Source organism: Aulonocara sp. 'chitande type north' Nkhata Bay, linkage group LG5 (assembly GCF_057382095.1).
Source record: "Aulonocara sp. 'chitande type north' Nkhata Bay isolate Kocher_YH1m ecotype deep benthic linkage group LG5, A_spYH_male_GT1.1, whole genome shotgun sequence".
NCBI lineage: Eukaryota > Metazoa > Chordata > Actinopteri > Cichliformes > Cichlidae > Aulonocara > Aulonocara sp. 'chitande type north' Nkhata Bay.
Genome location: NC_141348.1, coordinates 12,754,514 through 12,768,114, shown reverse-complemented (window position 1 = coordinate 12,768,114; position 13,601 = coordinate 12,754,514). Strand labels below are relative to the sequence as shown.

The following is a 13,601-nucleotide window of genomic DNA, read 5'->3' as shown; positions in this document are numbered from 1 at the left end:
CTACACACAGGACACACAAAACAAACACAGTCGAGCTAATTGGCAAAGCAATCCTAATTATTCTCTAATTACACAAGCTCAAGCAAGATATGAGTCTAACTCCCAGTGTAAAGAGTAAATATTATTTCACATGGGCTGCATGCATGTGATGGCCGTGAGGAACATGCAGCGAAACACAGCAGCAAATGTTAATTTTCTTATCTGGAAAAGGGGAGTTACTGTGTGTGGCTACATAAAGCAGAATTACCTTAAAAATGAGGTTGTAATTCTGCATTTTTCTTTGTTTTCAAAAAGAATGAAAATCATTCTTTATTCCTAACATCTTCTAGTGCTTTCGACTACAAAGACACCTCTCCTAAAAACAGCTAGCAAGTACGGTGCATAGCTCATTTCTCTGTACTGACAGAATATGTTAGCGATCAGAATAGTTTTTTTTCCAGCATCCGTGAAAGTATTTGTTCATTTTAAAATTCATGTGGGAAAACGCGGCACAAAATTACTCATCAGTCGTACGTGGCGAATCTAAACTGTGCAGCTGATTTAGCTCTTCATAGCTCGCTTAAATATTCTTTCAGTGCATTCCAATTAGCCGAGCATTCATCACATCGCAATGAAACAACCTAACCTAAAAGCTATCATGCTACACTTCAGCATGTCTGCGTCATTCAATCATCTTGTAAAGCGAGATTATTAGAGCCCTCTTGCACAGCGTGACACGCACTTGCTACTGTACGGCATCAGATGGGTCTTTGGGGGGGATCAACTGATTGATTGTTTGGGGGTTTTCTGATGGGTGCTCAAAGGCAATAAGAAAAGTATTGAAAGTCAGCAGACTTAATACGCTTTATCCAGGCAACATTACTGCGCTCTCATTTGGACTGCTGATGGGAGTCGGGCCTTTTGAAAGTCACCTCTTGAAGTGGCCTGTCACAAAGCATGTCAGCCAGAGAAAAAGAGTGTGCTGCTTTAGAAACTAGTCACCTGGGGGAGAGCCAGGTAAGACTCACTGCAGTCACAGTAGATCTCATCACCTCCAAAGGCTAGTGATCATAGTTCCACTGTGCCGCGACTGGGCATGAACACCCATGGATCTTCACCTCTCTAAGGCAACTGACAAAGCAGAGCTGAGCCGAATGGCACTTCTATGCGCCCAAGGGATAAAGTGACTATCTTTCTTGCTCTTTTTTTCTCTTTTACCCTTCCTTTCATCTTCTCTCCTCTTCCCTGACAGTTTTGAAGCGCCATGCCTGATTCTCCTTCCAATGTCAGCCGCCACCTGGCCGACCCGAGAGCTTGCGATGCGTCGCGGGCTTCCTGCCTTGGCAGGAAGGAAGTGATGAGGCAGATTTGCTTTAATTATGTTAATTAATTCATCAGAAGCTGTTGAGCAGGGGGTTGGTAATCTCTCTGGACAGGGGAAACAGACTCTGTGAAAACTATCTCTCATTAAATGCCTATGCACAGTTCAATGTCATTAGTAATTGCCATTTGCTTTCATGAAGAAACAAGTGCGCCGTGTCCACAAAACCGTGAGCGTATTGAGATACGATGTCAACTATTACCACATGAATGGCAGTGATCAGACTCTAAAACCTCGGATGATAAGCGGCGGTATGTGAAGCAAAAAGAGTGTGCATAGCAATTTGAAACTGACAAGCTTTGAACAAATAACTTTGCCCTTCATCAAAAGGAACAAATATTCAACAAAAAAAATAATAAAAAGGCGTCACTTATCAATATTTCAAGGCATATGGATTTCAAATGAACATTTACTGGTGCCAGGCCTGCCCTTGGTGAATGCCAGCCAGCTCATTACTTAATTATTTCGGGACTCTAGATTCATAAATAGGTATGCAAATTCAATTACAGCGCAAGGAGATGATAAGAAAATGTTCTCCCTTGAGGTACAGGAATTAGAAGTTGAAGGGATGAAAAGTATAAAGACTTTATTAACGAGGGCCCTCTGTAAGACTAAAATGGCATTTCACTGATATATTTTTAGAGGTGTAACACATGGCAGCTCGCACAGGCAATTCAAAAGGTAAGGATCCCAATTACAGAGCTGATACCGCCATTCAGGTATCTGTAACTGATATCGCTACCTTTTTGAAATTCTGTCCACAACTGACCACAGAGAAACCTTCAAATCTTCGCCTAAATCTCTTCGTTTGAGTATTATTAGGGTTTATGAAGCCCTCAGCCGGGCTGTGGAGCATACCCTTGCACGTTACACACTGTGTCCCAATTAATCCCAAAGTAGCCAGAAAATATCTGAGTTTAATGCTCGACATGACTCACCCCACCCACTCTTTCAAAATGATCGCTGTCTCGCTGGAAGTCGATGAGCTGGCCGTTGAATGCCCACGAGAAAGAGACATCCAGAGCTGGATCGGAGGCAATCTGGCAGGGTAACACGATGCTCTCGCCAACAATAATCTCCATGTTAGTAGGCCTCATGGTGATTCTGGTGGGCTCTGGCCAGACAACAGATGACAGCACAAGCATGATAATATCTCTGCCACTGAAACCTCTAACACCACCATGACCCCTGCAACTGCCATTTCACTCCAATTCGCAGCTAAACCGAGCAACAGTCATTAAATTACCCATGAATGTGGCTTTTTTTCTGATTTTAATAAGCACTTAAATTCCAAGCTTGTCCATTAGTAACATTTAATGACTTTGCGGGTTCACATTTTATCTCCCTAGATCAATTTGGACGAAAAAAAAAAAGTTGTTTGAAACAGGATTACTGAGATGGGAGCACATTCTTACTGGTGACTGTGGTGGATTGGGGGCCTCAGAATATGTTGACAAAAGGTCAGAGTAATTAAATTTCATGACATTAAATGGTTCAGCTGTCAGCGTATGAGAAGAATAGAAAGTAATGAGAAAAAAAAAGTTGCACACACAACAGATTAAAAATAGGGGACTACATGAACGTTTTATGTCATTGCACTCATAAATAATGACCTTTAACTAAATCAATGATAAGCATTTGTTGCTTACTTAACTGTTATTTTAGCTGCTATTTACCAGGCCCATTAATTTTACAATATCCTTGCTTGATAACACACGCAATAAGCTGAAAGAAACAAATACATAAAAATAAGGACAAGAAAAAGCTGACTTTTATTTTGGAAATACTTCAAGGAAAGTCTTATCAACTATACGCTATTTGAAGTTACTTTAACATAAACAATCAAATCAAATTTAGCATTTAAGAGCAGAAAACTCGCCATAGTACAGGATAACATCAGCCCTGGATTCTGCCCTGCCTGGTTTTGTTGTGGTCTTACCAAACTCACTGATTCACCATTCAGTCCTTCTCTGAATAGAAATCTTGACAATGCCTGCTGCCTTAAAAATATCAATGAGTGCATATTTCATAGAATTTCAGTTAGAAGATCTGAAAGACGAGACTGATCGTCACAACTTCTGCCAGCAGTTACAGGATTTTTTGGCTCAGCACTTCATGGCATGTGTTTGAGTACACGTGTGTGGCAAGATCATGACCCATCAAAATCCAACAGTTAAAGTTTTTAGCCATGTTCTTGGTCCAAACAAGTGTCCAGATGGTTGCTGTAACTCAATCTTTCCTAGCACAATGCTGCATTGCAGCATTGTTGTGGCTGGTAAAGGACAACTGTATTTGTCATCTAATTTTGGATGTTTGCAGCGATTTAAACATGGCCACCAGCACGCTCAATAACCACCATAATCATATTCAGCACTTGTTAAAGTGAAACAGCATGAGCTTTATTATTATTAGTGTACACACATATGACTGATAATAGCCTCTTATCTTATTTAACTCTCACCAAGAAAGCTTGTATTTCCTAAGGTTTCAGAGTTTGTCTTGTTCCTTTATTCCATTTAAAAACCGAGAGTTAATTTTCCGAGTTAAAATCTTTAACAGGAATGAATGAAATGCTGATTTTTTACGGGGTTTTTTTGGTTTCTTTTCTTCTCTTTGAAATCAAGAACCCATTGTTTGCAAAAATTAGCACAAGCCTTGAGAGGCAAATCAAAGTTCTTGAATGGGAAGCGTGTCAGGTGTGATGACAAAGAAGGGATGGAGCAGACAGTGAAAAGGTTAATTAACTGAGAGCGATTCGACTTTTAGGCCAGACTTACCAGTGACAATCAGTCTTCCTGTTGTGCTTGCCGTCCCAAACCGATTCTTAGCGATACACGTGTAGCTAGCTGCATCCCGTTTGGTTACATTGGCAATCTTTAATGTTCCATCTGGAAGCAAAGCAATCCTGAGAAGAGAGCGGCTTTTTACTGTATTTGGTAAGATAGCGATTGTAAAGTAGGACTACAGTGTTCAGCTCTGTTTTGGATTTGTATATAGTAATGACGTTTCCATCTATCGCCATGTATATAATAAAATTCTCAAAGATTTGTCAAATAACTCAGATTTAAAGACTTTAAATCGATGAGGTCAGTGTGAAACCCCTATCATGCTGAAAGGTCACCGACTGGCTAGATATTAAAAAAATAACATGCAAAGCCCCCCACTTTAAACAGTTTTATTATATTATTTCCACTAGCTGGGTCATTAGAAATCTGTAGTTATTTAGAAGATGTCTATCTCCAAACATGTATAAATCAAGGCATGAGCTAAACATAAGCTTATATAGAAATCAGATGGTTGTAACAATTTTTCAACTGATGTGGTATTCAGTGAGAAAATGTGTGCAAAATTCATTTTCTAAACACTGCTCCAATTTACAGCGTGACTGCATATGTGAGTAAACATTTCCCTTCCAGTGTCTGCATACATCCAGTCTTGAAAGAGTACGTGGGCTTCACATATGCTAAATGTCAGTCAGCTTGGGAATTCTACCAATTTTCCGCCGCTATACATGCAGCTTCCCATCTGGAGCCGACTAAAGAGGCTCTGTGCTGTTTTGACAAGACGCCTTGCTCGTATTGTTCTTTTTCAGACCTCCTCTTCAATAGGCAGCATGGGAGCGATTCAAACGGCATTTCTTTCCTGTACTGGGATGCCTGCGTTTGACTTTGTATTGAGTTTGTATTCAGTCTGTCTGTTGTGTGTGAGCGTGTGTTCCAAAGTCTTGATGTACGTACGATAACTTACAGGAGGTTTTAGAAACTATCTGAGCTTTTTGATTCTTTTGCCTATCGAGATGACAAAAAGCCTGAAACGTGACATGCTTTTGGAATTCTCTACCTTTAAATGCTTCTTTATTGTGAAACGTTCCGGTTTATCCAATAAAAAATCCAACAGAGAAGGGCACCAAACTAAATGAAGCACCACTTTATACCACTGAAAGCGACACTTGATGTTGGCTCATTGTCTTTGTGCCTGTGTTCTGAGTTATTTCTTGTCTATTGAGACTGCTCTCCGATCTGCATCAAAGCTTTCGTCTCTGCTGTTTGGTGATTGCATCAATCAAGCCCTTGTAACTCTTTGTCTGTCATGATAAAACAGATAATTACAGGTGCAGTAGCTTCATTCTTACTTTAGAGTTCCTTCCTCAGTTTACAAGATGAGCGGGAACTCCATTTACTACTCTTTTATCTTCTTAAATATTTAACACAGTGTTGATATGACCACCTAGCATCTTCAGTCTTCACACCGAGCTATTTGCACACAAGGGGGCACGCAGTATATGAGCTATCTGCAATTTTCCTGGTGGGTGCCCTCTCGTTCTTCTCATTAGCCTTTCCTTCTATGCATCTCCGCAAATGCCAAATGCACTATTGAAACAAGTCAGCTTGCAGTGAATGCGAATGAAAGCTGCCAGTAATATACACTTGGATTTTTATCCTACCTTTCAGTTCTCTGCAGGATTTCATTCCCTTTCTTCCACAAGCTAATTGCTGGGGGTGAGGCCTGAGGCTTGCATTCAAGAGTGACTTCGCTGCCTGAGCGAGCTTTTAGCAAGGCCCTTAGCGGACTTTTGGAGAAAGTAGGAGGTGAAGCTGCATGTAGGGGAACAGAGAAAGGTGTGAGATTAAAAAATATATATATGGGCAACCTGAACCTTTGCAGATCAACCGTGCTGTACTGAGATAAACTCTCCTTCAGCTTTCAGAGAAAGCAGCCTGAAATCTCAGCACAAAAGCCTACTGGTCTCAAAGCTCGCCATAGTCATCCCACCCTTCAGCTGCACATCCTTGAATACACCATTCACCTCAAGCATGTCATAAACTATTGTCTGCACTCATCAGTTTTTTGTTAGCCATTGTTAGGACACTCAAGTGTCATCACATGTATCAAGAGAGTTGAATTTCTTATTGAGCCAGTCAGATGGAAGTCATCAAAGCTTTGCAAATAAATCAATACCCTGTCTACATGAGAAGGCATGCACAATGCCACAAAACAATGCATTTGTAGTATCCAAATCAATACGTGAAATGACTGAAAGTAAAACGAGACACTCTATCAGATTCACATTTTTGCTGGCAAAGCCCATGGTGACATCAAATGCGTGCACAGACTGATTGCAGAGGTACGTTATAGCAGGCTGCTGGTTTTTATCTTAGGAGATGATCAAACGCATAGACAGATAAGCAGGATAAAAGCAGGAGGAGGGAGGCGATCTTACCTAACACCATTAGCTGGGCACTGGAATAAATAATTCCATGTTTGTTTTCAGCCACACACTGATACATCCCAGAATCGGAACGGTTTAACGAAGATATAGAAAGGGCCCCGTTTTCAATTTGTCCACGGCCCTGTGGAGGAAAGAGAAAGAGTCCTGCATATCCATCGCAAGGCCAGCCTATTATATCCAAAGGCACAACAGCAATTACTGCAACTCTGCATTTTATTAATCCTTTATTTATCCAGGTAAAAAATCTCATTGAGATTAAAAATCTCATTTCCAAGAGAGACCTGGCACCTGCATATGGTAAGCTTGACATAGATGAGGAAGTGCAGTGGTGAAAACTATTTATCTGCTTCTTAAACACACCGAACAGAAAAATTGTTAACATAACTTATATTTCATGACCTTTCAGGATGATCATGATGATGATGACAGATCACATCATTTTTAACAGATAAAGTTGTCTCGGTGCTGCGTGGGGAGGGGATCGATGCTTTCTAAAGCATAGTCTGGCTTTAGAATAGCTAACGTCTGCATTAGCATACATTAGCTAACGTACCCATTAGCATACATTACTTATATACACACAGCATATTAACATTATTGCATTTACAATTTCTGGTACAGACCAGCTCAATTTTTTGTTATTAATTGGAAACTATTTAGAAACTAAGAAATTTTAGCCAGAAAGGAAAGAAATGTAACATATCTCCATACATCAGCCATCACTTGCTCCCCATTCTTCAGCCAGCTGTAGGATGGTTTAGGCTTTCCATTGGCCTTACATTCCCAGAAGAGGTTTCCCTCTATGGAAAGAGCTGTGTCCGCCATCGTCTGGAGCCAGTGAGGTTTAGCTTGGAATAAATGAAAAGGTTACCTATTCAAACATGCGTTTTAATTATAGAAGCACTGGATTAGTAAAGAATTGCATCAGGAATCATACAACCATAAAAGCAGCCTGGCATTAAAGCTTAAATTTAAATCAAATTTTAAACTTTACAAGTGGATTACCAGCATAATGAGAAACACGGGATGGTAAACAGATCTGAATATTAACTGGAAATGAATTTAAAGCCCCTGGAATAATAGCCATTTGTCATTTCTACCCTTAGCTTGTTCTGAAATTTCAACAACATTAAGCCTCAAACGTCCGCAGAAAAAGGTTTTATGTCGAGCAAATGGGATTCAAGCTGCTGGCCATCTGCATGTTTTCTGGACAACTGTGGATATATATGTTCCATTTGTCCCTCCACCTCACTGTCATTCGATTTGAAACGGCTCACTTACCGTGGAATGAAATACGGCCCCGTGCAGCATTTTTGCCTCTGCGATTCTCCGCCATGCACTCGTACGTCCCCGCATCCTCCTGCTGGAAATTAGGGATTTCCAGGACGGCATTTGAATTCTTCATTTTGACTTTGCTGGGGAAAGGGACGCCGCTCGTTCTCCTCCAGCTTATTTCTGGGACGGGGCTGTAAAAGAGAAACAAGAAGTTCCCAGGATTGTAACTGTCACTCGCTCTGATCAAAGTGTGATTAAGGACAGAAGGAAAAGTAGTTGTTAGAAAAAGTAAAAGCTTTGTGAATTCTCGTTCCCTGCAAATCAATCCGTGATTGCCAAGCTGTCGGATGCTCTTAAAAGAACTCTTACTTCTGCTCCCTTGTCTTTTTCATACGTTCCTATGGATTGATGAATCTGAGGATGAGTAATGCTAACGCTTGTGCATTCTTAAATCGTCTTGAGTAGCGGTACGTTTGTGTCACAGGCATACAGTGACTTACTTTCCCAAAGCGAAGCATTCCAGTTTCACCGCTGATTCTTTCGCTGCTGGAACTGAATCGGGAAAATGGACTTCTATTTTGGGTTCATATTCACCCATTACTCCTACAAAAGGGAGACAATAGATGACAAGCTTTTTACATCAGTGATTAACAGCAGACTCACACGCACCGTGAATCAGGCAGAGAGAGAGCAATGACACAGCGGGGCAGCTAATGCAAATGTTATGCATATGAATACAAAGTGACCAGTGAAGGCATTGTAAAAGAGGGGGGAGGGGGGGGGGATTAAGAGGGGGGCTATAAAAGGACTTATTTAGCAGAGATTGATAACATTTGGCTATGTGACTTCATTCAGGAGTTTATTTACATTCACATCACCGGGACAGGTCAGTGACTTCCTTGCAGAGAGAGTAGCCTGCCCTTTATTATTAGCAATCACAACCTGGCAGTCTCTAAGTAAAAGCTGATTTGGGGTCCTCTTCATGTTTTCAGATTAAAAGTCAGAAAAGACTGTGATAAAGCTGACACACTCTCAGGAAAACATGCAAAATATGCAACTGCATCTTCCTCTGTACTTAGAATATATTTGTGGCATTTTGATAATAACACAACCTAAGAAGCCAGCTCATAAAAGCTTTGTGCTGCAGCTGGAATACAAAATGAAATTAGTGGCTTTTATGTAACTCTGTGCCACATTGTAAAAAGACAAGCTTTGGAATTCGTGTCTTTACTAATGGTTAACAACTCATCTGTTGCTGTCTTACGGCTCAGTTTTAGGCTGGTAATAATCCCGTTTGCTGTCCTTTCGATTTTTCTTGTTTGTAATAATGCACTTGTAATTGTTTGACAGTCACAGCTTTCTCATTTTATGTCATCAAAGCTTGTAAACAAATATTAATAGCATTAATAATTCATAAATGTTCCACATTCTTCAGCTGGAGGAGGATAAACACCAGCCAAATGGACTTTTCACAACCCAGCTATTATCTGTTGAGTGCGAAGCAGGTCCTACCACCTTGCTGGAGTACGATCAATTACCTGCTTTTATAATGAAATTAAAATGTGGAACTTAAATTATAACCTAGATCTTAACGAGCTGAAATCATGATGAATCCGGGAATGCAGCCTTCAGGCAGAGAAGTCTGACAACAGATTAAAGCTGCATGGCATATGAGCATAAAGATGAAAGCCTGATTTTAGTGTTTACCATCGCTTCTGAGGACCAGTGGTGTGGGAGAGCTGAGGATCTTCTCCCTTGTGACAGTGTTGTTAACCACACAGGTGTAGTTGCCCACATCTGAGCGCTCCACTTTGGCGATGTACAGGCTTCCTGTCTCTTGAGAGATGAATCTCCGACTGTCTTGTTGGACAAAGTGAGGGTATTCATTGAAGATCCACGCAAATGTCAGCTCTAGAAGAGAAAGGAAGACAGTTGAACTATGCAGCAGCGGTCCACTTTCACACCTCGGCTGATTTCACACGTGTTAGTCGCATTGGCCCCCGCTGGAACAGCTGTATCAAAAGAACTCGGCTACGGCCTTAAAATGTGAGCGTATCATGTCATTTTCCTTCCCTTATCTCAGTTTCCTTGGGAGGAGATACCAAGACTGGGTGACTGTAGCAGCTATCAGTGCAGAAAAAAAAAGGGAGAGCTAAGGAAAGGGAGCGAAACAAAATGGATTACAACGCGTCAGTGACCCTCCCCTGGCACATGGCCTCCATTCCCTGGGTCCCTGAGCGCCTTAGTTCAGGGGTGGCACAGGCAAGTCAATGGTTGGATTGAGGGATGGATGGATTGGCACAAATATATGTTGTCATGCCCCTTTTCAAATGGTAGGTCTACCATAAGAAAGGAGAGACTTTCTGTGATGAATTACTGTGGCATTTTCTCAAAGAAAACACTGCAAAGACGTTCAAGAGTTAGGAGATGCTCTGTGTAATCAGCCACTTCAAAGGTAGTGGGCTCAGAGTCAAAAGGTGTACACAATGACTGTCAATCGCCCTGAGGGGGGAGCCCATAGATGGGATTGAGCGTCCGAGCTGGGTGCAGCGATGCAGATACAAAGCTGCCTCTGATTAGGCAAAAGCGGCAGCATAGTCAGCATAACCTGGAGCTGAACTATGTGTCTATAACGGGCAGTAATATCATTTTGCCAAGCAATTCTTTGTTAAGCGACAAAGAAAATACAACACAAGTGGTTTTACAGTACATGGAAGATAAAAGTGCCAAAAAAAAGCCCTTGGAGTAAACAAATGTCTAAGGTGGAGTACAATAACATCTGCTTGCAATGGTACTGTATTTAATTTTTCATAAATGGGTGTTGGGATAATGCATACGGAGGGGGAGGAAAAAGCTTGTGCAGAATTCAAAGCCAATGAAGTGTAATGAAAACTAAAGGGAATGCCTCTTACTGTAGGCATCAGATAAAGTTCAAGGTTATGTGGCACATCATCGCTTTCAAATTTTAAAAAGGAAAAGAGGGTGGAGAGAGGGGACAGCAGCGAGAGAGGGAGCCAGGAAGAGAGCAAAAGGGGAAAGAGGTAAGGAAGAAAAACAGGGACAACAGCCTTGCGCAGCTTTACTTTCATTCACTTCGGAAAATGCAGGAAAACACAGCTGTGATACGGTTACAACAGCCAACTGCATATAAACCTGTGTCAAAGAGAAAAGCTGTCAAACTGTATTTCACAGAGTACTTTGACCCATTATCCCAAAGACCAGCTGTACAATGCTGTGCTACAAACTGCTCGCTTGTGAAGGAAATTGGTTGTTCCACTGTGCAAGCTATTGTATCAAGAGGGTGACAAGCTAGGCAGCAGCCATTGTGTTTTATTTTTTTTAGTTTTCCGCAGACACTCAGAGCAGTCGGGCTGAGCAGCCCGTGTCTTTATCTCGTCTATTTGTAGCCTCTGCTTTATCAAATGCAATTTTAGACTCTCACTTGAACAATTAAAGCATCTTTTTTCTTGAATGTGTGGAGGTGCTTGAATATAAGGCTAACAGCCAACAGTGCTATGTTCGTTATTTTAGCCTAAATACTGTAAATAGACTTGTGTCAAGCCAGCCTCCAATTCGAGACTTGCAGTCAAGCCAGCCTCCAGTTTGTTTTACGTTCCCTGTGTATTCAAAGTATTACGGGAATGGATGTGGAAACCGGATTTCAAAATAAAAGCCAACTTCGAGTGAATTAACAGGTATGTTAAGAACATAATAACATATAATTTAGGCTTTTTTTTTTTTACAAACTCTAATGTTAGATCTATATGACACAGCCTTGTACCCTAATTGTGCCCTGTCACTATCAAGGCCATCTTATTTTGGATTTCAAAGTAAAAGCCCTGTGAATCTTCATTTTTGAACTACTCTTTCAATGACTTAATAATGCTCTTAAAAGCAAAAGTCGTATTTCCAAATACTATTTGAACTTTATATCAACACTTTCCAACCACAGTCTTTTTACAGTGATACCATATCAATATCAAGTCAGTCTGATTTTGCCTTTCATAGTAATGGCCCTTTGAAATTGTCCATAATTGACTTAATCTTCTAACGATTCAAAATGCTCTAAAATGAAAAATTCTTGTTTCCACAGGGTAATTCCACCTTAGATCAACAGTATACAGCCCCACAGTGATACCATATCAATATCAAGTCATTCTGATTATGCCTTCCAAAATAAAAGCCTTTTTAAATTGTCCATAATTGACCTAACTTTCAGTGATTTCAAAATGTTTTAAAATGGAAATTTCCTGTTTCCACAGGGTAATTCCACTCCAGATCAACAGTATACAACCTCACGATGTTACCATATCAATATCAAGACATTCTGATATTGCTTTAAAAAATAAAAGCATTTTCAAACTGCCCATATCTGAGTTGCTCCTGGAACAATTTCAAAATGCTCTAAAATGGAAATTTCCTGTTTCCACAGGGTAATTCCACTTTAGATCAACAGTATACAGCCCCACAGTGATACCATATTAATATCAAGTCATTCTGATTTTGCCTTCCAAAGTAAAAGCCTTTTCAAATTGTCCACAATTGACCTAACTTTCAGTGATTTCAAAATGCTCTAAAATGGAAATTTCGTGTTTCCACAGGATAATTCTACTCCAGATCAACAGTATACAGCCCCACAGTGATACCATATTAATATCAAGTCATTCTGATTTTGCCTTCCAAAATAAAAGACTTTTAAAATTGCCAAGATACGACCTACTCTTTTAAAGATTTCAAAATGCTCTAAAAGTGAAAATTGCTGTTTCCACAGGATAATTTCACTTTAGGTCAACAGTATACAACCTCACGATGTTACCATATCAATTTCAAGTAATTCTGATTATGCCTTCCAAAATAATGGCCTGTTGAAAATGCCCATAATTTACCTAACTTTCAGTGATTTCAGAATGCTCTAAAAAGGAAGATTTCAGTTTCCACAGGGTAATTCCACTTTAGATCAACAGTATACAACCTCACGATGTTACCATGTCAATTTCAAGTCAGTCTGATTTTGCTTTTCAAAATAAAAGCTTTTTCAATTTGCCCATATATGACTTACTCTTGGAGCGAATTCAAAATGCTCTAAGATGGAAAATTGCTGTTTCCACAGCATAATTCCACTTTAGATCAATAGTATCCAACCCCACAGTGATACCATATCAATATCAAATCAGTCTGATGTTGCCTTCCAAAATAAAAGACTTTTCAAATTGCCGATATACGACCTCCTCTTTTAAAGAATTCAGAACGCTCTAAAAATGAAACTTGCTCTTTCCACAGGATGAATCCATGTTAGATCAAAAGTGTACATCCACACCATGGTACTACTTCAATTTCAAGTCATTCTGATTTTGCCTTCCAAAATAATGGCCTGTTGAAAATGCCAATAACTTACCTAACTTTCAGTGATTTCGGAATGCTCTAAAAAGGAAATTTTCTGTTTCCACAGAATAATTTCACTTTAAATCAACAGTATACAACCCCACAGAGATACGATGTTAAGATCAAGTCACTCTGATTTTGCCTTCCAAAATAAAAGTATTTTCAAATTGCCCGTAGACGACCTACTCGTTTAACGATTTCAAAATGCTCTTAAATTGAAAGATGCTGTTTCCACAGGATAATTCCACTTTAGATCAACAGTATCCAACCCGACAGTAAAACCATGTAAATTTCATGTTGGTCTGATTTCGCCTTTCAAATTAATGGCCCGTCGAATTTGTCCATATGTGATAT

At 40.1% G+C, this 13,601-nt stretch overlaps 1 protein-coding gene across 1 annotated transcript in view; it reads right to left on the bottom strand.

Moving 5' to 3' along the window:
- Positions 1 to 13,601, bottom strand: part of cntn3b (contactin 3b) — a 62,827-nt gene that overhangs the window by 14,637 nt on the left and 34,589 nt on the right. The window contains exons 6-13 of the mRNA XM_086291370.1: positions 9,573 to 9,776; positions 8,366 to 8,468; positions 7,872 to 8,056; positions 7,302 to 7,438; positions 6,582 to 6,711; positions 5,805 to 5,955; positions 4,138 to 4,265; positions 2,299 to 2,474 (exon numbers count right to left, since the gene is read on the bottom strand). Of these exons, the coding sequence (XP_086147496.1) occupies positions 2,299 to 2,474; positions 4,138 to 4,265; positions 5,805 to 5,955; positions 6,582 to 6,711; positions 7,302 to 7,438; positions 7,872 to 8,056; positions 8,366 to 8,468; positions 9,573 to 9,776 (1,214 nt within the window). The remainder of the gene's footprint in view (positions 1 to 2,298; positions 2,475 to 4,137; positions 4,266 to 5,804; positions 5,956 to 6,581; positions 6,712 to 7,301; positions 7,439 to 7,871; positions 8,057 to 8,365; positions 8,469 to 9,572; positions 9,777 to 13,601) is intronic.